A 26,658-nucleotide genomic window follows, 5' to 3' on the forward strand; every position below is an offset into this window, starting at 1 on the left:
TCGAATCCAAGGAATTGGATTACTCGGGATGGAGATAGTAAGAATCGACCAATATTGATTTTTTTTTTTTTTTTTTAGAGCTGATACCGATAATCTGTGAACTTTCAGGCAGATAGCCGCTAACTTACGGATATTCTGTACATTTACCATTTTGAAAAAATAAAAACTAGTTCTACACAAATCTGTTAACTGAACATGTTTATTATTTATTTATTTGCAAATTATTTTTTTTATTAAGGTAAATGCACAAAATATACATGCCAGTTAGAATGTATGTTTTCAAGAATATATATGTGTGTGTGTGTGTGTGTAGTGTATGCAGTGAGAGTATTTGATTAGTGAATGCAGTTTATGTTTGTGTAGTGTGGGTACAGTGAATGCAGTGTGTGTGTATACATAAAAATGTGTCCTGATGAAAGCTCCAAACGGGAGCTGAAACGTTGACCCTCTGGATTGACTTACAATAAACCAACGACTTTTGGAAGACCTAGAGTGCCGGTATTATTTTTCTATTTCTGTATATTGCTTTGTGACTGGGCACCAGGCAATATTTATATATATATAGTTGGAGTGCAGGAATATCCAATTATATATATATATATATATATATATATATATATATATATATATATAAAAATGAATTATTTATAAAATATTTTACCAGGAAAGATACATTGAGATTCTCATTTTTAAGTATGTCCTGGGAATGCAGTGTGTCCGTGTAATGTGTGTGTATAGTGAATGCAATGTGTGTAAATAATGAATGCAGAATGTGTGCTTGTGTAGTGTGTTTGTTTATATAATGCAGAGTGTGTGTGTGTGTGTGTGTGTGTGTGTGTATGTTATGTGTGTAAAATAGGAGGGGCAATTTTTATTTAGTCCCCCCTCCCTGCTTCTTACTTGGCCAGGCCATATGGCATTCGCTGGTGGTCCGGTGGCATGGACTCTTACTTACCTTCCCAGCAGCTCCCCTGTCTAACTCTCACAGCCTGTGGCGCGCGGAGCATTGCCATGGTAACCAATGGCAATGTTCTGACGGCCGCGGGACTCACTAGATTTAGACTGGGGAGCTGAAGGGAGCTGCTGGGAAGGTAAGAGCTTGCTGCGGGCCCTCCAGGACCGCCGGGCTTGTCATGGGCCCGACCGTTCTGGTCTGTATTATCGGCAATATCGGTATCTCTATAGGCAGATCCCAATCTTGCCAAAAATACTTAATATCGGCCAGACCGATAATCGGTCGATAGCGCCAATTTTTTTTCTGTTTACTACAAACCCCAAAGATTCTAGAAACAAACTAGAAATCTAGTTTGAGATCTCAGTCTGGATCTGGACTTGCAGAATATCAGCATTTCGTCCAGATAGATGAGACAGCGGATTCCCTTTGCTTGCAGGTACGCCATGACTGGCTTCAGGAGTTTCTAGCAGAGTCCGAATGGTAGGAATGTGAATTGGCATGGTCGGTCCTGCCAATTGATTCAAAGGAATGGGCGACTCTCTGGTGCTATTGGGACGGACAGGTAAGCGTCCTTCAAGTCCAAAACGTGTGAAACAGTCGTTTGCGAGGAGATCTCGTAAGAGATGGATACCTTCCATCTTGAAATGTCAACACGCCACAAAACCATTGACGTAAGTTGATGACGAGTCGGTAGTTTCCAGTCTTCCTTTTGACCACAAAGATATTGCTGAAGTACCCATTGTCATTCGGCGCTAATTGCACCGCTCCTTTGTTGAATAGTGTGTGAATCTCCTCTTCTGAGGTTTTTGTGTTCTTCTGATGTCCGAAGGTGGGTGGAGGTTCGGTCTGTACGGGTGTACAGATGAATTCTATTATGTAGCCCCTTATAGTCTGGAGGATCCAGGCATTCATAGAGATCTTTTTTCAGTTCTGTGGAAAGAGGGACAGTCTGCCTGCGGTTATATGTGACTGACAATGCAGTGAACGAGGTATGCTCAGTTGATTTGAAACGTCCACATAAGCCTCTGGCACAAAAGGATCCCCTTGAGAAGGTGGTCCGTGATGATGGGAAGAAGGGTTGCACTGTGAGTTCTGGGGCCTGTGGACCAGAAGCGACTGGTGGCTCGGCCCCTCTGGCGACCAGCCCTGAAAAAACATTTGTTCGGTGTAGGACTGCGGAAAACTTGTTTCATGGACATTTGAACATTATTAAGGGTTGTGTACAGATTTGTATGCTATTTCAGTTCCGCTATGAACAGTTCTCAGAATAATAGCCGGTTCATCAGAGGGCACAGTTCCTTTTTTGACAACTCCAATAGTTTTGAGTGCATCTTGAGCAGGCCTGCCTTGCGTCGTTCTGCACATATGGCTACTTTCGTGTTGCCCAGCATGCATATGGCCTGTTGCACCCATTCTCTGACGTCATGGGCATCCAAAGGGAGTGTCCTGGGATAGTGCCAGATTCGCAAAGTATAAAATCTTAGCCAGTGGGCCGAGCATGTGACAAAGATTACCACCGTGGTGTGAGCAGTCTTGTCGGGGAGGAGCAAACTTGTGCATTCGGCCCGAAGACTAGCACGAAGGCTATGGAGAAGGACGTACTAGCACGTACGTCCTTCTCCATAGGTTCTCTCAACCAAAAGTGTATGAATTGTGTCAGATGATCTGGCAGTCCCTATTCAGACTATCTCAGGTGTCTGATCCTGCGGGTATCAAACATGGATTTAACCAGAGTGTGGAGGAACGCACCGTCCTCCAGCTTGTCAGTGGATTTGCGAGAAGCCCTCCTAACAAATTGACCTTCTCGGATAGTTTCCCGGACATATCATGAGTCCTCCTGTGGCAAATCTTACCACTCTTCCTCCTCTGAGGGTGAATCCACCACTCTCCATTCATCCACAATCACCAAGGAGGGAGGGAATCATCTTCATCCAAAGATGGACTATCGGGTGAGTTGGGTTCTGCCTTGCCCCTTGATTTCAGAGGGCCCATGGTGGTGCCCTTAGAGTGTCTTTTAGACACAAAAGCTTCTTGTTTGGATTTTTCGCAGCCCATAACTTTCACGGCAGTCGGGTGTCAATACCCGCTAAGTGGGGGGAATTCTGTACAAGCATCTTGGAGATGGTTTTCTCTACCAAAGCTGCCACCGCAGCATTTTTCATCAACTGGAAGTCTTGGGTGGGTGATGTGTTTGGAGAGGTACGGTTTACCCCAGTTGTAGCATGGATGTGCCGTATTTATCTAGTATTCCAACGACCTGTGGTCTGTATGTTGTACCAATAGGGTTTTAACCCTGTGTAGTAGAGCTTCTATGGGCTATGGTGGTCACCCCAGCTGTAAGGGTGGGGGGGGGTCACCGCTGTTTGTATCAGTTTGCCACTGAAGGGCCGGTGTATATCTTGCTTGGAGGGTCACCCCTGTGAACGTTGTGTTTAAAACACCGAGTACTTGTAAGAATGGGGGTTCACCCCTGTGTTGAAGGGGGGAGGAATGGGGTCACCCTTAGTATGGGTATTCTATATGAAACGTATGATAGAGTTAAATCATTAGATATGGATTTCCACACAGGTTGAATTCGACCCTAAGGTGCCTATAGAGAGCCAGGTCTGTACCAATTGCAAGCAGACATAAATCCAGGGTATACACGGATAATATGAAAAAAATTCAGTGTTTAAGGTAGGTTGGAAGAGATAAGCCTACACAAATACAAATAAAGGCATTTTTTCTATTTGTTTGAATCTTAATTACATTGAGGAACACACATAATAAAGACTCGACGACAGGCCAGATTGTGGGAACCACAATTTGGCTATATAAATGACTGACGTGAGTCACATGAGAATTTTAGCATGAGCCGACCGCGGTCCGCTGGTAAATAGAAAGTGCCTCTGCCCCCACCCACAGTACCTCTCTGGCTAGCCTCAGAACCGGCTAACAGCAGCGTAATCCCGGTTTAATTGCCGTGGCACGTGATAGAATGAGAGGAGTGGAAGGGCAAGGGAGATGGAAGATTCAGGCCCCTACCTGAGAGCAGGTTTCTTGGCTGGAGCAGCAAAGAAAGAGGAGGAGCTATGCCTGTCAGGGCTTTATATGGATATGTTACTTGCTTTTGATTGGTTAAGTTTTATTATTGACTTGTGCTGCTGGAGGCATAAGTAAAGCAAGTTATGCAAAATAGGAAGCCTCCTGTCATGTAGTAAAATGAAGGATATGGTTCATCAGCCTGTATAAGCAGGGGCTGTATACAGGTCAGGTTTGATCATACCAGTAGGCAATCAACCTAGTATAAAAGAACGTATACATTTACGGTCCATATTTGAAGTGAAAGTATAGATCACGTTTACACCTACCTTCTATAACAAGATTATTGGTTGTAAAAGAAACAGGAACCACCCCTATGAATTACATGGTCCCGTTCTGCAGGTTTTAGGTTGCAGAAATGGCATCCCTTTTGTTTATATTTGAACAAATAAAAAATATTCAAAATCCTTACAAAAACCATAAGATTTATTTAATAAAAATATTTGATGATAAAGAATTACAAACATTTACACAAAAAAATAATAATAAAAAAAAAAAGTAAAAAAGAAAAAATTAGATACAGAATGTACAAAGTTGCTGAAATAAGAAACGGGATGGGATATTAAATAATGTGGCTGAGATGGTTAATCCTGACACACTAGATGTTTATAAAACTACAACTCATCTTCTGCACAGTGAGTGCTAGACTTGCTTGAGGACGATGCGTAATGCAGTCCAAAAATCTGCCGTGTCAGAATTAGCCATCCTTCTTATACAGCACTAAGGGGACATACTACAACCACTACAGCTCAATGATGTGCTTATAGTAACAGGGAAGCTTTGCGTGCGGTCCCCCCAGTTTTTGTCAAATCATTTTAAAGGGTTTGGGGCAAACTGGAGAAATCCTGGCACTCAAAGCCCGCTGTTTGGAGCATGTATCAATTTACATGGCTGAATCTTGCTAGCCGTACAAACACTTTCAATAAATAAATTAAGTGAAATACCCTCGTTACAGAGTTACAAAGCAGAAGTGATGGATTTTAAGTATCAGATTCTATTAGTTTTTTTTTTTTGGTAAAACCACTTGAAACAGCTTGGAGCATCACCTTGAGTTTTATGCATAAATTGGAAATAGCGATCAGATATATCTGATATCTGCTGTGATCACCATCTTGGAGGACGCAGAAGGCAACTTCAGTGACGTATGACTTGCAATATATTTGCTGGTGATTTTGCCAGCACAATGTATAACTCAAGCACTTCCATAACATGGTCCTTGCTTACATATTTGTCGATAACCAAGACAACTTAATGTATCAGTTCCATGTAGGAGCAGAGGCCGAAAAACAGCAAAAAGGTTAGAGTGTCACATAAAGAAAGTGACATGTTTAGTAAAATACATGAATGAATCCAATCTTCTTTATGATCGTTAAGAAATAGGTTTGGGTTCATGAATGATTAATCAAACCCATGGTTTTTTTTTGCTTTTACAAAGGATAGGGCTAGAGTTGGACAACCCTTGTCATTTGTTTTAGTTCCGTAAAAATATCCAGCTAAGGTTAAACCCTTTTTAGTCAATTGATAAATAACCTCAAAACATATCCCATATGCGAGTGAATGAGCAGAGTGAGAACTATAAATTGGCAGCATTCCAACCAGTACAGAACAGGCAGAGGTGTAGAATTTAAACCTTGGAGAAAATTAGGACTATTTTAAAATGTTAAAATAATCATTAAATCACAGTGAACTTGTAACATTAGCTACAGATTAATTTGCAATAATATGGGATTGGCTTTTAAAAAAAAAAAAAAAAAAAATGGGTACTACTGCACACTATAGTGGTTATGGTGCCAGGAGTGCCTTAGCATCTCCCGCTACTTCCGATAGAAAGTTGGAAGCTCACTGAGCTAGGGTCGATAGTGCAGTGATTAACCCAGGAGAACTAATGGAACTTCCGAATGATGTAGTGGAGGTGGGTAGTGGGACACGGCAGACATCAGGTAAGAAATCAGACTGTTCTAAAATGGTTTGACTATGGTGCCAGTGTGCCCTTGCGACTCTCCATTACAGTGCACTTTAGTAGTTATGGTGCCTGGGGTGTTATTTTAATTCAATAAAAAAAAAAAAAACCACGAAGTTCTTTAGTGACATGTGCACACTAATAGAATGTCTGAAACCGAGCATCGTGTAAACACATCCAACATTTAAATGGCCATACATGTCATGTCAGTTGATCACTTTTCAATTAAAGGACATAGAAGAACCCCTTATTAATTTTTGCTGACAGTTCTTGCTTTTGGGAACAGGATGTGTTCAGAGTCTCCCACTCCTGGCAGCATCTATACACAAGCATTTAAACTCCGTCTAAAACTTATACATCCCATTAAGAGTCATTAAGATGCAGTTAAGAGCTCTGGGTAAGAGCTGGAGGCACGCTGGCATCAATCCCAGAAGAACAGTGGGGTCTGCAGGCGGAAGGAGGAGGAGTAAACCTTAGATGAAGGATGGGGGGGTGAAGGGTAAAATAAAAAAAATAAAAAAAAACACAACAATGACAGACAGGTCAAAAAGAAACACTGGCTCAAAGCAAAATCTAAGAATGTGAACCAGCGAGAAGGGCAGCCACCAAGCAGACAGATCAGTTTTGTACTGATTCACATTAAACGTAAAGTCTTGTCAAGATGCCAAACCTCACGGTCGTAAAGCTATAAGGTGGGTCTGACAGTGACACAGTGTGTTGTAATTGGAGTTTGGTTGTCAGCCAGCACGGAGCATAGTTGTTTCCCGTACCAGCTCTGGTTAAGGTCCACTTGGACAGTCCGGAGATGCCCGTAGTGTTGATTCTGTTGGGGTGGATTCTGACAAGAGGGCAGCAGAACATCCCAGTCTAATTCTGATGAAACATTATCTGTGTCCAATTTGGGCTGAAAGCAAGGGAAGCTGTGAGTGGACGAACCGCCTGCGAGTTCATTGTTGTCCCACTTAGTCCAATCTGCCCAGACCGGGATTGGTATCTGATCTCCACCATTCCATAGTCCCATAAACATTGGAATTGCCACAGTCTGCGTATAAGCAGGCTGGCATGTATACGACTGCCTTTTAGCAGGAGGGGGGTATGGAGATCCACAGAACTTACGCTTGGTTTTGCGACAATATGTCCTTGTCACCAGTGGCTCCACGTCCTGTGAGGTCTCTGTACTTTTAACAGTCTCATTTGACGCGGGCTGAGAGGTGGGTGTAAGTGGTAATAACCAACTCCCGCAAGGTAGCGGTGACAATATCAAAGGGTCAAAAGGTTTACAGATGGAAGTAAACTGATGCTCTCCTTGATTTTGGTACCATGTAGGAAATCCAAGCTGGTTCAGAGCCCAGGCATTGCCCAAATATGTATGCGAGTTACCCAAAACACTTAGCAACGGTTCTGTCGTCAAATCAGTCTTAGAATCAACGGCAGGATCTATTTGTGGCCGTTTGTGCACAGCTGCATCATCCTCTAGCAGCATGCGGACAAATGATGGGGCAATGGTATTACCCAGAGGAAAGGAGAGCACTGGTGGCTGCAAATCTAAGAAAGTCAACGGTAGTTTGGAGTCTTCCGGGTTTTCATTAGAACAAGGAGTGTGTAACTTGCTTTCAATATTATCTTCCGTCCGCTTTGCCTGGACAACCATATTATGGTCCTGGAACTCCACAGAAGCACCAGCACCATCCATGGTCTGTGTAAAGAGCTCTGCAAATTGTGTGGAATTAGCCTCAAGCTCGACATTCACCAATTCCATAACATTCCAGTTTAGCACAGCTGCTTCTTCCAACTTTTCATAAACAGGCTGATCAATCGGAGCCACTTCTGGACAAATGTCTTCAACAGCAGCCTTGCTCACATAGATTTCCCGCACAGGTTCCAGAGTTGTTCCCTCCTTCAAAGTCTGTTCTGTTTCTAGACTGGGCCATTCCAGTTCGCCTTGTTCTGATCTACAATCCATAGAAGGTACGACCCTAATAGACAAAAGAAAATATTTCAGTAAGTTAAATTTAGTGAATAAAACGCAAGATCTACATTAATCCCATAGAATGAGAAGGAAAAAAAAAAAAAAAAAAGCACTTCAACATTAAAGAGGGAAATGTCAGTTCCCTGGGAATGTCACAATTAATAAAGCATTTAAAAAAAAACAAAAAACTCAAACTTCTGTTAACTTTTTATGTGATACAAATATGGAGGCGCCCATTTGCAGAGTAAAGAGGTGTGAATTTCTACATTTATTTTTTTTTTTAATTAAATATAGGAATATCTAAACATATGAAAAATCCTGTGAAGTGACAGTCCTGAATAAAGCGCTCTAATTGGGGTGCAACTTTTGTTTGCCATTACAAAGACCAATTGTGCATTTATAAAGGCCAGAAATCATCCCTCACACCAATCCCCTCCCTCCCCAAATTAAACACATTACCTTTCTGCTCACAAAGAATCCACTGTAATTAGCTATACAATAGTACCTGGGTTAATTATAGTACCTGTATTGGCTTTATCACGCAGATGTCTATTTGCAAAATCTGGCCTGTCAGCACACCCAGTCAGCAAATTGCATTTAGCACTGTGAGAGTCAGTAACTTGCTATTATTACATTATATATCCCGTTAAAGTGCAGCATTATCTTTGCAATTATTAGATCGGTCAGATCTTTTCCACTAAGGGATAGACCGCAATGGCCTGGGTTGTATATATCACCTGACAATACAGCTCTATATTACAAGTGTTGCATAGGCCTGGTTACAGTCTCGAGGTACATCCCGGTGTTACCCCCTTAGCAGCATGTGATTTGACCTTTAATAACTATAGCCTTCCATGCGATTTGTAGCGTTAAACAAACATTCTGGTAACTTCACAAAGAGATGAAATCATTTCAGGAGGGTCTGAGAGTTGGCTAATTGAAGCTACTCTCCTGCAGGTAAACAAAATGCTACATGGTTGAAGAAACAGCATCACTTAGTATAATGTCTCTGGAAGGTAAGAGTTCCCTGTGGAAAGCAATAGTCTGTGGGGTCTGGGCTGCCAGCCAAATAAACAATTAAGGTTATGGAGCTTTTCTCTGGCAGGAGATACAGGGAAAAATGTATACACATTATGGTTTGAAAAGGGGGGAGGAAAGGGTTTATTCTTAAAGTGGTACTAACACTTCTAGTGTGTCTTTAGAGAGAAAAAATAAATAAAATTCATAAATAAAAGGAATGGAAAAGAAAAAAACAAAACAAAACAAAACCACAGACAAGACAAACGTGAGATACTCATGCCCATTATTTTTCTTCTGTTATATGGTCAGTGTGACAGACCCACACAGGTCACCCAGGACTAATACATGGCTCTGAACCGCTACATCCTCCCAAAAGAACTATTGTCACACACTTAACCCCCCTGTAGACCATACCTGCCAACTCAAGGCCTCTATCCAGAGGACATCAGAGACTGTTGGGGGACTCACAGAGACACGGTCTGACCAGGATAAGATCAGATTGCAGAGTTGCTGCGATCTAGTAAAACTTCAACAAGGTTGCTCTCTGTCCTAGGGCCACCAATCAGGGCTCTATTTAGAGGGGTGGTAGAGGAGGTGGTGAGACATCAGACACCAAAGACATAAGGGAGCTCAATGTACCGACGGAAAGTGCAATCGTCGAAAGTGCCCGGGACATTCCACCCAGCGCTGGTTTGGGGATGCGGGCACGGGAACCCAGGTTTTCTGGGTAAAATATGTTCGGCGCCTAGGTATCTGGCCATTAAAAAAATTATCCCATCAGGTACAGACACCTAGGCACCAGGTATTGCGCAATGCCATTGTTCTACTGATATGCAGAATAAATCAAGCTTGATAAAGACCCTGTAGGGTCGAAACATTGCTGCTTTTGCCCCCAATAAAGCTGCCATTTCTGTTATCCTGGAGTGCCTGAACTATTATTTATATTTATTCCGCATATCTTGGAAGGGAGGCCTGGACAGTCCTGGCTTCAGAGCATCTGGGTTATTTGGGGAGTGCCGTATCTAGTACGTCTCTACGATTGTTCTCCTAGTAGATCTCCACACCAATAAAAACACACTTGTTTCACCCTTACATTAAGCCATGGCTAATGAATAGGGATGGGCAACATTTACTTGGGAGCTAATCACTAAATGGGAAAGGGAGTCCTTGGCGGTGACAGTCTGGTGCCCTGCAAGTAGGCAGCCACAGCCAGCCCTCTTGGTAAATGTTAAGGACAGGATGATGTCATATTTGCCTTCATTCCTACAGAGCTCTACCAACGCCCTCACATTCGATCGCCACGAACAGCAATTACATGAAGTTGCAGTGACCTGGCTCCTGCTTACACATTGTATCCATCAAATTTTATGACTTTATAACCACATAACTAATTGTGCTGCAGCAAATTCATTCTGAAGTCCTAATTTGGATCTGGATATTTATAAAAAAAGTTACTAAGGAACTCACAAACAGTGTCGAAATTAGGTGCATAAGGCAATTTCAATGCAGTATTCCCAAAAGGTATTGAACAGAAACAAAGAACACAAAGGAACTCTGGCGCCCAATTCTCTGGAGTCCTATTGAGTTGTTATGAGATGTACGGTGTCAGCTCAGCTTTTTTGGCAACCGTCAACAAACTAGAATAATGTTTACTTGTTATTTCTATAGGTCTACGTGCAAGAACGAAGAGGAAAAAAAATATATATATTTTTTTATTATATATATATATATATATATATATATATATATATATATATATATATATATATATATATATATATATATATATATATATATATATATATATTTTTTTTTTTTTTTTAATAAAAACTGAACTAATTTCAAACAAACCCACTGTGTGACGGAGCTCAGTACTCCATCAATCACCCTCCTTTTCCAACAGGACTTGTTCAGTGGTCATAGCAGCTCGCCCAAAGATCAGCCTATACTTGATGAAGGGTGAAAACAAAGTGTAGGTATATCACAAAACAAACCGGCTAAACCTAGATCAGAATGAAACAACATAGTTTAGTACAGTTACAGGTAGTATTGTGTGCTTTAAAGAGTCAAAACTCACAAGATGGAATTTGTCAGTCTCTAGGGTTACTCCTCTGAATGATGAAGCACAACTTTAGACAGTCTCTCTACTCCCCAGAAGTAGCAGTGGAAATGGAGATGGGTCGGTTTGTCATTTTCCATGTTGTGAGTTTTCAATCTTAAATGCACACGATACTATTTGTAACTGTACTACACTATGTTGTTTCATTCTGATTTAGGTTTAGTTGGTTCCCCAGATTTTTTGTGATATACATACATGGTCTTAGAAGGAGGTTTGCTGGGAACTCATTGGGGAGGCTGTGCTTATAAATTCACACACGAGTTAAGTATTGTCTTTTTGGTGGAGGGCTATAGTTTTTACATATCTATAAAAACAAAAGTGTACCTTATTCAACCAACTCACGCGCGTATTTATACCAGGTAGAATAAATATTATTGCTGCAGGGGGTGATTGATAAAACAATAACAAGTTCTCTCCCCGAAGACATCAAGTCTGTCCTGATCACGGTTAATAAATCAGAGGATAATCTAATTTGTCTGAGCTGAACTCATTCAGTTATGTAGAGTTCTTGCTTACTAGACAAGAGCACCAGAGATTCCAAACCCCAAATGTTTCCTTTCCTAAGGTATAACCCTCAAACACTGCATATCCACAGGCAGACACACACAGTTCAAATAGAAACATAGAATGTGACGGCAGATAAGAACCATTCGGCCCATCTAGTCTGCCCAGTTTTCTAAATACTTTCATTAGTCCCTGGCCTTATCTTATAGTTAGGATAGCCTTATGCCTATCCCACACATGCTTAAACTCCTTTACTGTGTTAACCTCTACCACTTCAGCTGGAAGGCTATTCCATGCATCCACTACCCTCTCAGTAAAATAATACTTCCTGATATTATTTTTAAACCTTTGACCCTCTAATTTAAGACTATGTCCTCTTGTTGTGGTGGTTTTTCTTCTTTTAAATATAGTCTCCTCCTTTACTGTGTTGATTCCCTTTATGTATTTAAATGTTTCTATCATATCCCCCCGTCTCGTCTTTCCACCAAGCTATACATGTTAAGATCCTTTAACCTTTCCTGGTAAGTTTTATCCTGCAATGCATGAACCAGTTTAGTAGCCCTTCTTTGAACTCTCTCTAAGGTATCAATATCCTTCTGAAGATATGGTCTCCAGTACTGTGTACAGTACTCCTCCAAGTGAGGTCTCACCAGTGTTCTGTACAATGGCATGAGCACTTCCCTCTTTATACTGCTAATACCTCTCCCTATACAACCAAGCATTCTGCTAGCATTTCCTGCTGCTCTATTACATTGTCTGCCTACCTTTAAGTCATCAGAAATAATCACCCCTAAATCCCTTTCCTCAGATGTTGAGGTTAGGAGTCTATCAAATATTCTGTACTCTGCCCTTGGGTTTTTACGTCCAAGATGCATTATCTCTGACCATTTTTCTAGTTTACCTAAATCATTTGCCATTTGGCGTATCCCTCCTGTAACATCAACCCTGTTACATATCTTAGGATCATCCGCAAAATAGTGCCTGGATCGGAAGTACCTAGCTAGAGTAATAATACTTCGAGAACAGCCGCAACCCAGTCAATCTATTGACTTCCACCTGTGCAGCTGATTAGTCCTGGTCTAGTGAGGATGACTCCTGGAGTCTCTGGGAAGGGTTCGGTGTCTCAGCCTGTAATCTGTAGGGAGGAGGCTGGCTTCCAAGCCACAGGAATGGAGGCATGCATTACACCTTTAATTAAAGAGATATGGTGTCCTGTTGCCCCACTCTGTAGACATGTAAACTTCTCAAATCCCAAATTTATAAAAAAAAAAAAAAAAAAGTTTCTTGGAAAGCAAGACAAAAAATAAAAAAATATTACTTTCAAAAGCCAATTTCGATCAATGCATTTTGTGATTGTTCAAGTGAAACAGGACAGTAAAGTCCCTTTAACTGCTGGATGGGCCACAACTCCCAGAATGCTCTGCCAACCAATTCCCAACAAGAAGCAAAAAAAATTCTAGGTGAAACATAGTGCAGCAGCTGGGGGTCCAAGACTACACCCCTCTGTACAAACACATGGCTACAAAACCATTCTCTGAATGAGAAGAAAGTAAGTCAAAAAACATGCAGATTATGGGATTGCAGAGTTGTGCGTTTTGCATTACCGTTCATGTATTTCTTTTCTTTATTATCCTAGGGGATAGTTGTTAAGGAAACAGAAGTATATGCATATTCATTTATAAAAAAAAAAACAAAAAAAAACACAAAGGAAGCTTCCTGCTGATCTAGCAATTTCCGAATGGCTGTAGCGCTACCTGCCAGCAATGTGTTAATCAAGTGTTTCCCCAAGGCCCACAGAAACAACCTATGTTGGGGACCCAGCACAGGGTAACAGATTTGAACAGTTAAAAGTAAAAACCTACCCACGAGGCAGTTCCAGAAAATCAAAAGAGAGCCTAGCCACCAAGTTCTCGATAACGGTGTAATGCGAAGGATTCAAAGCAAAATTGCAGTGCTGTTCACCGGCCAGGTGCTGGAAAAAAAGGAGAATAATAATCATTATATTGTGCGCAATTTATATATCCCACTTCCTGAACCAGACAGAATGTTGGTACAAACAGAATGGAGCACACAACCGGCTTCGTATGAACAAGGGTCTTAGATCAATTTGCAAGCAACGATCAAAATTTCTAACATGGCTTAAAGGGACACTATAGTCACCTGAACAACTGTAGCTTAATGAAGCAGTTTTGGTGTGTAGAACATGCCCCTTCAGCCTCACTGCTCAATTATCTGCCATTTAGGAGTTAAATCCCTTTGTTTATGAACCCTAGTCACACCTCCCTGCATGTGACTTACACAGCCTTCCATAAACACTTCCTGTAAAGAGAGCACTATTTAGGCTTTTATTGCAAGTTCTGTTTAATTAAGATTTTCTTATCCCCTGCTATGTTAATAGCTTGCTAGACCCTGCAAGAGCCTCCTGTATGTGATTAAAGTTCAATTTAGAGATTGAGATACAAGTATTTAAGGTAAATTACATCTGTTTGAAAGTGAAACCAGTTTTTTTCATGCAGGCTGTGTCAATCATAGCCAGGGGAGGTGTGGCTAGGGCTGCATAAACAGAAACAAAGTGATTTAACTCCTAAATGACAGTGAATTGAGCAGTGACATTGCAGGGGAATGATCTACACACTAAAACTGCTTTATTTAGCTAAAGTAATGTAGGTGACTATAGTGTTCCTTTAACCCCTTAAGGGCCAAACTTATGGAATAAAAGGGAATCATGACATGTCACGCACGTCATGTGTCCTTAAGGGGTTCTATCACTTCAAGATTTTAATATTTTGTTAGGTCTAAAAAATTAAAAAATGTAGAATTTCTCACCAATGTTTAATTTAATATAATGATTGCAGAGTGTTTTTTTGTTTGTTTGTTTTTTATACAATATTAAGCAAATTAGGCAATTTTATTATTTTTATATTTCTTCAAATCATTTTTGTTTAATTGGTGGACAGCAAGCACAAACCCCATCCCTACCCTAGTCTACATCGCTCACAACTCCTCACCTCATCAAGTTTTGAGAACATCTTTTCACAGCATTCACAGTAGCCTCTCCTCCTCTGAGCCTGGGGTACTCTCTCCCCTTCCTCCTGTTCACTGGAAGGGAAGGTGATGGATATTAAAAATATAAAAACCCTACACAGATCAACAGGACTAAGAATGCACACTGCATATGCAATACACCAACATGCAAAAAAAAAAAAGTAATAATCCCGTCTGTACTGAATGCATTTCTAGAAACATCGACTATACTATATAATCCCAGATGAGCAAGAATATAAATGTAAAAGAATAAATAAAATTGTAAGAACACATTCACTTTTTGTTTTGGGTAGAAAGTGCAAATGAATAACTTTTTTAAAAGAATGTCCACATGTTGATATGGATGTGCTACCCACATGAGGAAGCATTCAAAAATCTGTGCGAGAATACAAAATAATCAAAATTAAGGTAAAAAAAAAAATAAAAAAATAAAGAACTGGAATACCTCCAAAAGTCAGCTATGCTTCCAGCTGAGCTAGTCTGGAATTAAAATTTGAAATTCACTTTGAATTAACTTTAATAGCCCTGAGAATGTTTCCCATGACACCACTGCCAGCAAAGACCAAATCTCCCAAGCATGATTTTTATTTTATGTTAACGTACTTCCCTACTTTGTTTGTTTAGCCACTTTCAAACTCCTGCTGATCAGCCAAGTTATTCTGGGAATCGGTTTGGTGGGTCAAACTAGGCCTGGGAGCATTGAGGTCATAGGTCACCAGCCCAAGCACAGACAAGAAGAGACCATGCACAGTTTCTGCCTACTGCCTCATCCTGACGTTCTCTGCTAACAGGCATCCAAATGTACCTGCAGCTGCTCTTAATCAGAACAACAATATCTGGAAAACATTCTAACCCCGGTCCATATAAATATCACATGTTCTAGTCTTTTCCAGATTCCAAGGGTTAAAATAAAAGGAATATTACCAAAAAGAAAAAAAAAGGAAGTCCTATCATCACTTCCATCCACATCTAAAGGGATTTAAAGGAAATACAAAGAAACACCATTACAAAAAAGGCAACAAGCATACAATTACCATATTCTAGGACTGAATGGTGGACTCCTTTCATCCTGTCCAAGTACAATAGCAGCAGGCTTATTCATTGAATGGGTGATTTACCATCGTGAGACATGCGAGGTGCCAAAACACAAAACAAAAAGGGCCAAACTCCTATAAATCTGGTCTGTCACCCGGGCAAAAAGTTGCAACTAGTAATTCCACGGTGCAGTATGTATGTACAAAAATAGATAGGGGGTGGAAAAACTCAGTCTTTAGAGAATATCATTTGGTCTCAGAGAGAGACTTGCAGTTACACCTTGTTTCAGACAAATGGAGGTTCCAAAAGGTAGCTGCATAGTAGCAAGACGAAATATCAGGAACCAAAATAATAAAGTTAAAATAACATGAGATAGAGAGAGAGTTTCTGGTTGACGCCTCCACAGTTTAGAGCCAATGTATAGGCTCTAAAGAGTGAATTTTTCCAACCCCCTCCCCCGCCGATCTATTTTTGTGCATACATACTGCACGATGATACATCTTTATGTCATATAGGTTTTTAAACTACAGAAGACAATCATAATCGTTGTTTGCGCTTTTTTACCTTTTTTATGTTGTCTTAAGTGTACGAGTCACAATAAACTTTTGGGGTGTTTTTCTGCACTGGACTGTGCTTTTATAAGAGTCTATTTTACCTTAATTTTGTTGTGTTTTAGCAATTCCATGGACCTGTTTTTGGACTATTCTCCGTGGAATTTTCCAGCGCGTACCATCCCAAACACTACATAAAATAACCACAAAAATGTCCCAAGTAGGCTACGGCTTCAAATTCAAACTTTGGAACGCCACAACATAAGGTTTTATCACAAAATAATTAAAATGTTAAAAACCTCACTGTTGCAATACAGGCATTGATAAACGCACGCACGTACCTAGATTGCAGTTGGCAAAGATCAGATTTGAAGACAATGCAAAGAGGATATATAGACAATGCAGTCCTAAAAACAATAAATTACAGGTATACATGGAGACTCTGCTCACCCTGGGTCCCGACCCGGGCGGGTACTGTTGTGTGTCTGGGCTGTCTGAAAAGGGCTTCTATCCGAAGACACAAATGAAATTTCAGGAAAGTTCGAGAACGTAGAATGTATAGGTCGATACCGTCTGTGAGGAGAGAGACATAGGGAACGTAAGAAAGGCAAGTTTGGGGAGACGCTACGAGTGGGTAAAATGACTCACTGAACACTCACCTGCTGTGGTCTTCAATCTTCAAAAACGGGCTCTTCAACTTCGCAACTACAGGACAGAATATAGAAAGAATAAGCCACATCATAAGCGTCAAATTTCGTCTGGTTTACTTTCAAATTTCACCTCAATAAGCTTAAAGGGACACTGTAGGCACCCAAACCACTTCATCTCATTGAGGTGGTCTGGGGTCTGGGTGCACTGTCCTGGTCCTCCTTAGACCTGCAAAGTAAAACATTGCAGTCCTAGATATACTGCAATGTTAACATGGCTACCTCTAGTGGCTACCAGACCTCCCCACTAGACGGGCTTCCTGCTCTTCTCCTGCTGGTTCTTCTCTTCAACCAGAGGTTACAACACAGTGTGTTTACTTTAGACATTCTTATCCCTTGCTCCTGCTTGAACTTTAATCCCACACAGGAGGCTGTGGCAGGTATTTAGCTCTAACAGACAATTAACAGAACAGAAAAATAAAAAAAACTTCTATATTAAACACAGTGTGTAACAAGAGAAGTTAAAAAAAGGTACACTCTTTCAGGAAGTGTGACCAACAAAGCAAAAATGAAGTCCTGCACATCCCGTAAAGGTGTGTGCACACCAACATTTATTAAGAGGGCATAGTACACAGCAGACGTTTTGGGCACAAGCCCTTTCAGTGCTAATGACATAACAATGTACACACCATTACTGGACGGGCAGGACTTCATTTTTGCTTTGTTGGTTGTACTTACACTGTTGGGACAGTGGTGTGGAGTCTCTGCAGCTCAGGTTTAGTTTTTTTTCTGTATATTGAAATTGTGCAGGCTTGTGTACTGCCTCCACCTCATCCTATGCATAGTGATCAGGAAGGGTGGAGGGAGACTGTGCAAGCCACAGCCAAGGGATGTGCGGCTACTGCTGCATTAATAAAGTGATTTAACTACTAAATGGCAGATATTTGAGCAATGAGATTGCAGAGGCATGATCTCTACACCAAACCCTACTTTGTGTGCCTTTAAGATACAAAAATGCTTAAAAATGGCTATGAAATCATAATTAAATATTAAAGACAAAAAACACACAGATTAGAGTACTTACCTATTGTAGAGATCTATAGAAATGTTTAAAATACAACACAACACAACCCAACCTTGACTTTTACACTCACCTTTATGACTTGGTTTCGTGCAGCCATTTCCTTTCCCCTAAAATAAAAAAAAAATAAGAGAACTTTGTAAGCCGTCATCATAAGAATGAGATTTTCATCTCTTCACATTAATGCACACGCATCACCTCAATCAGTAAAAATCGTTAAATTACAACAAAACAAAATTACATTTTAATCGCGTGAATCAATGCACGATTTCTTTTTTTTATGTGATAATACAATTGTGTATCACATGCTGCTTTACGCCAGGCAGCCTAAAAGGTTTATTGAAACCTAATCCACACCACGAATGCAACTTAAAAACAAATTATCTTTACCCACTGTGCAAAGAGCTGATCACAGCATCTGGTAGTACATCAGTTGGCGATTCACTAAACAGGGAGTTAACAAGAGAATTCTGAGACTTGGGTCAAAATACTTGGGGGTGAGGGGGCAAAAAAAACAAACAAAAAAAAACACTTCTTATTTTTATTTTACCGTTACCAGCTATTTTTTATTTTTACATTGTGTCACTTCAGCAGTTTTTTGTATTCCCAACACTATAGTGTTCCTTTATGAACACTGTGAGACGACTTTAAAGACTTTCCTTATAGAAAGACCAATACTAATAACCGATTTCACATCACGTCATTTTCCGTTTCTTAAACATCATTGCCTGCACGGCATCATACAGCATCTCTTTACTGGCAGAAAAGGCAAATGAGAACCTAATGAGAGCCCCCTCGCAATTACTTTGATCACTACGGAAAACACACAAAAAATAAGCCGGTTGCTAATTTACTTTACTGCTAACAGGACTTCGATTTTGTTAAGCAAACAGTTAATATAAGATAAAATATCAACTCATTGTGCAATACATAAAAAGTCATGCTACAACCATACACATTATGAATAAAATGAAACAAAACACTTGAAAAAAACAAAACAAAACAAAAACATGCATTCACAGATCTCACCTTATTGGCTTTGGTGTTGATCCCATTTGTAGAATGACGTCCCAAACACTCAATATACTCCAAGATCTCTTCAGCACAAGTTAAAGATTGTTTATATAAACATAAATCAGATAGCTTCGCTTATACAACCATTTTTCTGATGTATTGGGAAACTGCATTCTCAAACATGCAAGCAGACTCAAAATACTATGGCAGGACATCAACAATATTTTTTACATAGAGACAGTGATGGGTTTTAAAAAAAATATTTACCAATTGTGATCAATTTGGTCCTTAAAAAGGAACACTATATACACCCAGATAACTTAATCTCATTGAAGTGGTGTGCGTTCTTTTTCCCGACCCCCTTAGTCCTGCAGTGTAAACATTGCAGTATTAGAGAAGTGCAGTTCACCACTAAGGCTGCCTAACAGACAGCACTAGAGGGGATTCCTGCTTTTTCACGGAGTTTGACACTGTGAAACGACGATGGACGTCCTCACACTCTGTGCTTTCCTAAGGGGTTTTCCTTGACTCTGGACATCCTCGTGCAGAGGCAATGCTTTCCTATAGGAAAGGCGAGGCCTAAAGACATTAGGCACATCACTTTGGCCAACGTCTGAGGAGGTGGAGCACGACCCAGTTCCAAGGGAGATGTTAGTGATACATATTCCTAATACTAAAGTGTTCCTTTAAAATTGTGAGAAACGAAAAGCCATCATATAATCACCAACAGATTAGACTCCCCCCACGCATAACTTTTCTACAAAAGGATGAAAAAAAAAAAAATATGTATAGTCCTAGCTACTAGGCTTAATGTTTTCAAGGTTGTGCGAGGTTTAATGGTGGACCTCTGGTGGCCAACCTTTCCCAAGATTATGAAGAAGTAATAAAAGGATACCATCCACATGGACAATGGAGACGCCCCAAGAACAGGCATTTGTGAGGACATTATTCCGCTCCTACAAAATATAGAAATAAGTTAAATACATGACACTTACAGAGTACAAATCTCAGGCTTTTGACCCTCCGGTGGAGTGACATACCTGACTCTGCATCGCCTTTTTCAACAGTTGTTTCCCGCGGCTATACTGAGCAGACTGCAATTGGAGACCAAAATTAATTTGTTAAAAGAGCTGTAGAAACGGCAGACACACTCAAACAGGATTGTACAAAAAGAAAAGCAGTATTACAATTTTAATCCCTGCTTTATATATTGAGATATTAAGTCCAATACCACTAGCCATGTTTTAAAAGTTACTGGCCATTGTAAGCCTGGAGGATCAGTCACACTCACTAGGTATGATTTTCCACTTGCCAGGGCTAAATTTTTACTAGAATATTGTTAGCGGCAAAATGCGAGTCCTATATAAAGCACATTTGTTTCCAGCTAGCAGAAAACCGAATACAAACAAAAACTGGTCTTCTATGTCCTCACCTCGATCCCTCCACTGGTCTGACATCTGGAGTTAGATGTTCCTTTAGTTGCTGCAGAGTCCTTGCTGGCGTATCCGGACAACTTTTTGTTCCCAGTCACCACATAGGTGATATCCCTGCTCAGGAAGCTCTCGATGACCTTTGTGTGGGGGGGAAATGAAAGGTTAATGTACATATGTCTTCACATTTGTAAAGATAACAGTGATACTAAAAAAAAAAAAAAAAAAAAAAAAAAGTACCAGAACGGTTTCTCCCTAAACGTGAACCTTTTCTTCTTTGATATTTTATGACCCATGAAGGGAGAGGGTCACCACCATGTCCCAGCCAAGTGATGTCAAATGTGCCCTCCAACCAAACAGATATTTTTTTGACAATAATTCTATGGCTTCTTTTGGAGAATTATGGGGTTTGTAGAGCATCATATCAACAGCCCTGCATAGGCACTGCGTGTCCTATATATAATCCAACGTAAATTTATATCTTGTTTTGTTTAGACTATATTACTACACATCACCCAACGTGCACATAACTGAATAACTCACAAGTCTTTTGAGTAAATTCAGTTCTTACCCCTCCCAATTGAACGATGGCTTTAGTGAGAATCTCCGTTTTCTTATTGGGCGGAAGATCCAGGTAGAAAGATTTTCCAGAAAAAGAGCAACCGTTGAAGTTCCGTTTCATTTGCGAAGGTAACCCTCGTTCCATGTGCTCCTTCTGACCTACAGAGGAACACACAAGTAGATGCACATTAACTACTTCAGAATCATAACATACGCAAAACAGAATCTGTTCATTAGACCCCTTAAAGCAGCTCTGCTAACAGACCACACATTTTAAATATTGTTTATAAAGTTAGAATATTAATCCAATACGGAGTTGGAATTTCATTCGAATTTCAATGCAGTCAAGATATCATAAGTGACTACTTTGTCTGATGGTAAAGCTTGAGAACGACAAAACGCAGAGCTACCAGAGTAGCTTTTGTTAAAGTTGCTAGCGATGGCTGCAGGAAAACTTAATATTATTGTTGATTGTGAGCCTGTCTGTGGAGGATCTCGCAGTCTCACTTCACTGTTGTACTCACGCAACAAAACGGACAACTCATATAATTGTAAATGGGACAGTCTCAAATAATTATATCTAAATCCGCAGCATTCGGCCCACCACGACCCAAGCAGGAATGTCCCCTTTGGAGGTCTTTCAAAATATGCAGAGAAGCAAGAGTGTGAAGAAGCACTCCAAAGTTATTACTACAAACCTGTATTTCTAATGGAAGAGATAGCATTGAGGGGCCTACTGCATAAGGACCAATCAGTATCTCCTCATAAAGATACATTATTCCAATAATGCTCAATGGGGAACGTTTGGCATCTTCAAGCAAAAGGCACCAAACCTCAGTCCTGCAAAGATTGCAGGATCACAATAGGAAGCAACTGTTGTGGCTGTCTGAGTTACAGTCACTACATGTAGCCTTCGAAAGCTTTGTAAACACCGCCTATTTTAGTTTACACCGCAGGGAATAGTTTTTTGGCACCTACACCACTACATCATTGCATAGACAACTCTATACAGTAAATAACAGTGGGTCATTCTATTTTGATTCTTATGACAACATAGATCATTAAGTAGATCTTGCATTCAAAGATACAAGGACCCTTCTTCGTTAATGTGGGGCTGTACAGGAGGGACTCCTCCTTCAAAACAGTTATGGGGTGAGGAGTCCATAGGTGCTGAGTTACCCAATGAGATTTAACTATTTTGAACGTTTTAACCTGTAAGTCAGGTCCCAGTTACCAGTTGCCCTGTCCTTTCCACAGCAACTATACGTCTTCCTATTATTCTGCTTGGGCGACAATGATTCAATGAAATGATCAGCTGACACTCTAAGCCAATCACTGGCTGCCCACTGTGAGTTACAATACATACAGAACATTCCGTTGTGCCTAGATACAGGTTGCAGACTGTGAGGGTGTCAGGGAGCAGATTGGCTCCTTAAAAGATTAACCTTTGTGTTATGGACAGGAATGATGAACAAGCAGAAAAGGTCCAAAGAAACGCAAGATGACTGCGGTGGTCATAGTTACTACTTACCAGTCTGAATGGTGTTCGGGTCAGCCATGGGCCCTACAAAAGAGACAGAGAAAAAGAAGTTACACATTTTATAGTCTTCAATGTGGGATGAAAGGGACATTCAAATTCGACCTAAAATGAAAGTTGATACTTGTTCCGGTCCATTATTTGTATTCAAATTTCAACTTCATTCACACTTGCTCCTATTCCCATTTAATCTACATTCTAACCATTACCCCTGCTTGTATTTGCAAAACTACTCCAATCTCATATTTTATTAGCAGCCACTTAAAGAGACAACACAGGATGGATCCACAACTCATTTTAAAAGGAACGCACCAAGCACCATAACCACCACCGCATCCGGTAATGGTTATAGTGCCAGGAATGCCCATCCATTTTAGAACTGGTTGACTTCTTCTTACTTGAAGTCCATCGTCACTGCTTCTCACCTTTGCTACAACTCAAAATATGTCGCAAAGACAGCAGCCACCTACAGTGCACGACTTCAATAAAAGGACACTTTGCTGAAATAGAAGTGCTGGGACATTTTCTTTATTGTTCACTACAGCTCAGTGAGAGCAAAAAAAAAAAATGAAAATCTCTTCACTGAGCTAAGCAAAGAAGTGCAGAGCTGGGGGCTGGTGGCGACCAGCTGTAGTAGTTGTGGTGCCTGGAGTGTTCCTTTAACTTACTGCACATCATATTAAATACACACTTAAAAGATTTGGACGAGACCAAAACACAATAAAACTCCCCACGGTGCAAATGCTGATGAGACCCACAAAGTCGAAATTGTACAGTCCATGAATGGCCCGTTTTGGTTTACATCTGTGCTTTTGTTTTTTTTTGTCTTAAAAAGCTGTGTCGAAAAGTCCATTGTTAAGAGTACCTGCATAAATGCTAATTGAAGTCTAAATAAAGAGGTCTGTCTGCGCTCATTTGCATGTCAAGCCAGGAACATGGTTTCTCAGGTATCTGTGCCCAAGGGGGACTTTCCAAAGTCCAATTTGAGATATGCAGGTAATGCACAACAATATACACACACTCTTCAATACAAACTTAAAAATTTGGTAATAAACCCACCACATGCCATAATTATAGGAACACTCCAATCACTGATACAGCCCACTGAAGATGTTATGGTGTCAGGAGTGCCTTGGCATTGTCCCAATGTAATTTGTCAAACTGTTGGAGAACGGTATGAAAACTCAGCACGGGTGCACAGGAGCCCAGATACATTTTCAAACCATTCTTACACACAGTCTGACTACATCTGGATGGCCCTAATGAACTCATGGCGTCATAACCACTAGAGCGGGAGTATTCCTTTAATCACCTACCACCACAGCTTGACGTGGCATGCAATGGGTGGGTTTAATCTAGAACAATGATGTGGCATGCAATGGTTGGTTTTAATCATAGAACAATGACGTGGCATGCAATGGGTGGGTTTAATCATTTAACAATAAAGCCATTGGTATTTATTTATATTCTCCCACCTCAAATTCACACAGGGTTATTCCCTATACCAGGTGTAGGGAACCTTCCACACTCAATATGTTATGGACTACATCCCCCATAATGCACTTACAGCCATAATGCTGACAAAGCATCAGGGGGAGATCCACAAGACCCGGTGTGCCAAAGGCTGCCTATTCCTGCACTATAATATCACACGTGGAGATCTCAATAGTCACAAAGAGAATTTTAACCCAAAACAGTAAGACTGCAAAAACAGCTTTACTTTCACGAATGTTAGTTAAAATATGGAGATAAAGATAAGTCACTCTTCTTGAGAGCTGGGCCTCTTGGCCCTCCATCCACAGCCAGTCATATGGAAATGAAGGCAACCAGAGAAGCAGATCACTAGCCCCCCCCTGAGCTAATGGCATCCAGAGAAGCTGATCACTAGCCCCCCTGAGGTAATGGCAGCCAGAGAAGCTGGTCACTAGCCCCCCCTGAGGTAATGGCAGCAAGAGAAGCTAGTCACTAGCCCCCCTGAGGTAATGGCAGCCAGAGAAGCTAGTCACTAGCCCCCCTGAGGTAATGGCAGCCAGAGAAGCTGGTCACTAGCCCCCCTGAGGTAATGGCAGCAAGAGAAGCTAGTCACTAGCCCCCCTGAGGTAATGGCAGCCAGAGAAGCTGGTCACTAGCCCCCCTGAGGTAATGGCAGCAAGAGAAGCTAGTCACTAGCCCCCCTGAGGTAATGGCAGCCAGAGAAGCTGGTCACTAGCCCCCCTGAGGTAATGGCAGCCAGAGAAGCTGGTCACTAGCCCCCCTGAGGTAATGGCAGCCAGAGAAGCTGGTCACTAGCCCCCCTGAGGTAATGGCAGCCAGAGAAGCTGGTCACTAGCCCCCCTGAGGTAATGGCAGCCAGAGAAGCTGGTCACTAGCCCCCCTGAGGTAATGGCAGCCAGAGAAGCTGGTCACTAGCCCCCCTGAGGTAATGGCAGCCAGAGAAGCTGGTCACTAGCCCCCCTGAGGTAATGGCAGCCAGAGAAGCTGGTCACTAGCCCCCCTGAGGTAATGGCAGCCAGAGAAGCTGGTCACTAGCCCCCCTGAGGTAATGGCAGCCAGAGAAGCTGGTCACTAGCCCCCCTGAGGTAATGGCAGCCAGAGAAGCTGGTCACTAGCCCCCCTGAGGTAATGGCAGCCAGAGAAGCTGGTCACTAGCCCCCCTGAGGTAATGGCAGCCAGAGAAGCTGGTCACTAGCCCCCCTGAGGTAATGGCAGCCAGAGAAGCTGGTCACTAGCCCCCCTGAGGTAATGGCAGCCAGAGAAGCTGGTCACTAGCCCCCCTGAGGTAATGGCAGCCAGAGAAGCTGGTCACTAGCCCCCCTGAGGTAATGGCAGCCAGAGAAGCTGGTCACTAGCCCCCCTGAGGTAATGGCAGCCAGAGAAGCTGGTCACTAGCCCCCCTGAGGTAATGGCAGCCAGAGAAGCTGGTCACTAGCCCCCCTGAGGTAATGGCAGCCAGAGAAGCTGGTCACTAGCCCCCCTGAGGTAATGGCAGCCAGAGAAGCTGGTCACTAGCCCCCCTGAGGTAATGGCAGCCAGAGAAGCTGGTCACTAGCCCCCCTGAGGTAATGGCAGCCAGAGAAGCTGGTCACTAGCCCCCCTGAGGTAATGGCAGCCAGAGAAGCTGGTCACTAGCCCCCCTGAGGTAATGGCAGCCAGAGAAGCTGGTCACTAGCCCCCCTGAGGTAATGGCAGCCAGAGAAGCTGGTCACTAGCCCCCCTGAGGTAATGGCAGCCAGAGAAGCTGGTCACTAGCCCCCCTGAGGTAATGGCAGCCAGAGAAGCTGGTCACTAGCCCCCCTGAGGTAATGGCAGCCAGAGAAGCTGGTCACTAGCCCCCCTGAGGTAATGGCAGCCAGAGAAGCTGGTCACTAGCCCCCCTGAGGTAATGGCAGCCAGAGAAGCTGGTCACTAGCCCCCCTGAGGTAATGGCAGCCAGAGAAGCTGGTCACTAGCCCCCCTGAGGTAATGGCAGCCAGAGAAGCTGGTCACTAGCCCCCCTGAGGTAATGGCAACCAGAGAAGCTGGTCACTAGCCCCCCTGAGGTAATGGCAGCCAGAGAAGCTGGTCACTAGCCCCCCTGAGGTAATGGCAACCAGAGAATCTGGTCACTAGCCCCCCTGAGGTAATGGCAACCAGAGAATCTGGTCACTAGCCCCCCTGAGGTAATGGCAACCAGAGAATCTGGTCACTAGCCCCCCTGAGGTAATGGCAGCCAGAGAAGCTGATCACTAGCCCCCCTGAGCTAATGGCAACCAGAGAAGCTGGTCACTAGCCCCCCTGAGCTAATGGCATCCAGAGAAGCTGATCACTAGCCCCCCTGAGCTAATGGCAACCAGAGAAGCTGATCACTAGCCCCCCCTGAGCTAATGGCAACCAGAGAAGCTGATCACTAGCCCCCTGAGGTAATGGCAGCCAGAGAAGCTGATCACTAGTCCCCCTGAGGTAATAGCCCAGCTCCCATCATGCTGAGCCAGCCACCACGTACACCCAGGCCTGCAGAGCCCCACTCTGCATTAATACCCCCCGTGTGCGGTCTATTTACCTGCCAGCAGTGCCTCCTAGCTCCGCTCTCCGCTCTGAGCCGCCTCTCGGGGACGTCACTCGCATTTAGGGATTTAAATGAAGCAACTCCCGCCTATGGACGGCGGCCGA

At 42.1% G+C, this 26,658-nt stretch overlaps 1 protein-coding gene and 1 long non-coding RNA gene across 2 annotated transcripts in view; both read right to left on the reverse strand.

Moving 5' to 3' along the window:
- Nucleotides 1–26,658, reverse strand: part of LOC134614992 (uncharacterized) — a 420,807-nt gene that overhangs the window by 61,996 nt on the left and 332,153 nt on the right. The gene's annotated exons all lie outside the window — the stretch shown is intronic.
- DBF4B (DBF4B-CDC7 kinase regulatory subunit) lies at nucleotides 5,789–26,602 on the reverse strand. The gene is made up of 13 exons (XM_063425549.1): nucleotides 26,549–26,602; nucleotides 22,504–22,536; nucleotides 20,983–21,131; nucleotides 20,414–20,551; nucleotides 20,022–20,075; nucleotides 19,877–19,937; nucleotides 18,997–19,064; nucleotides 18,041–18,077; nucleotides 16,899–16,944; nucleotides 16,690–16,812; nucleotides 14,617–14,707; nucleotides 13,471–13,580; nucleotides 5,789–7,972 (listed from the first exon to the last, which is right to left on the reverse strand). The coding sequence occupies exons 2-13, from the start codon at nucleotides 22,529–22,531 to the stop codon at nucleotides 6,682–6,684; spliced, it is 2,196 nt and encodes a 731-aa protein (XP_063281619.1). The 5' UTR covers nucleotides 22,532–22,536; nucleotides 26,549–26,602; the 3' UTR covers nucleotides 5,789–6,681.

The sequence above is a fragment of the Pelobates fuscus genome, chromosome 6, assembly GCF_036172605.1.
Source record: "Pelobates fuscus isolate aPelFus1 chromosome 6, aPelFus1.pri, whole genome shotgun sequence".
Classification (NCBI taxonomy): domain Eukaryota; kingdom Metazoa; phylum Chordata; class Amphibia; order Anura; family Pelobatidae; genus Pelobates; species Pelobates fuscus.

Bases quoted from the DNA above. Each gene is read 5' to 3' on its own strand.
- DBF4B (XM_063425549.1), bottom strand. From the start codon at position 22,531: ATGGCTGACCCGAACACCATTCAGACTG. The intron at 20,076-20,413 runs GTGAGGACATAG...CTCCAATTGCAG, and splicing joins AGACCAGTGGAGGGATCGAG to TCTGCTCAGTATAGCCGCGG. The intron at 14,708-16,689 runs GTGAGCAGAGTC...CTTCCCTTCCAG, and splicing joins CGCCCGGGTCGGGACCCAGG to TGAACAGGAGGAAGGGGAGA.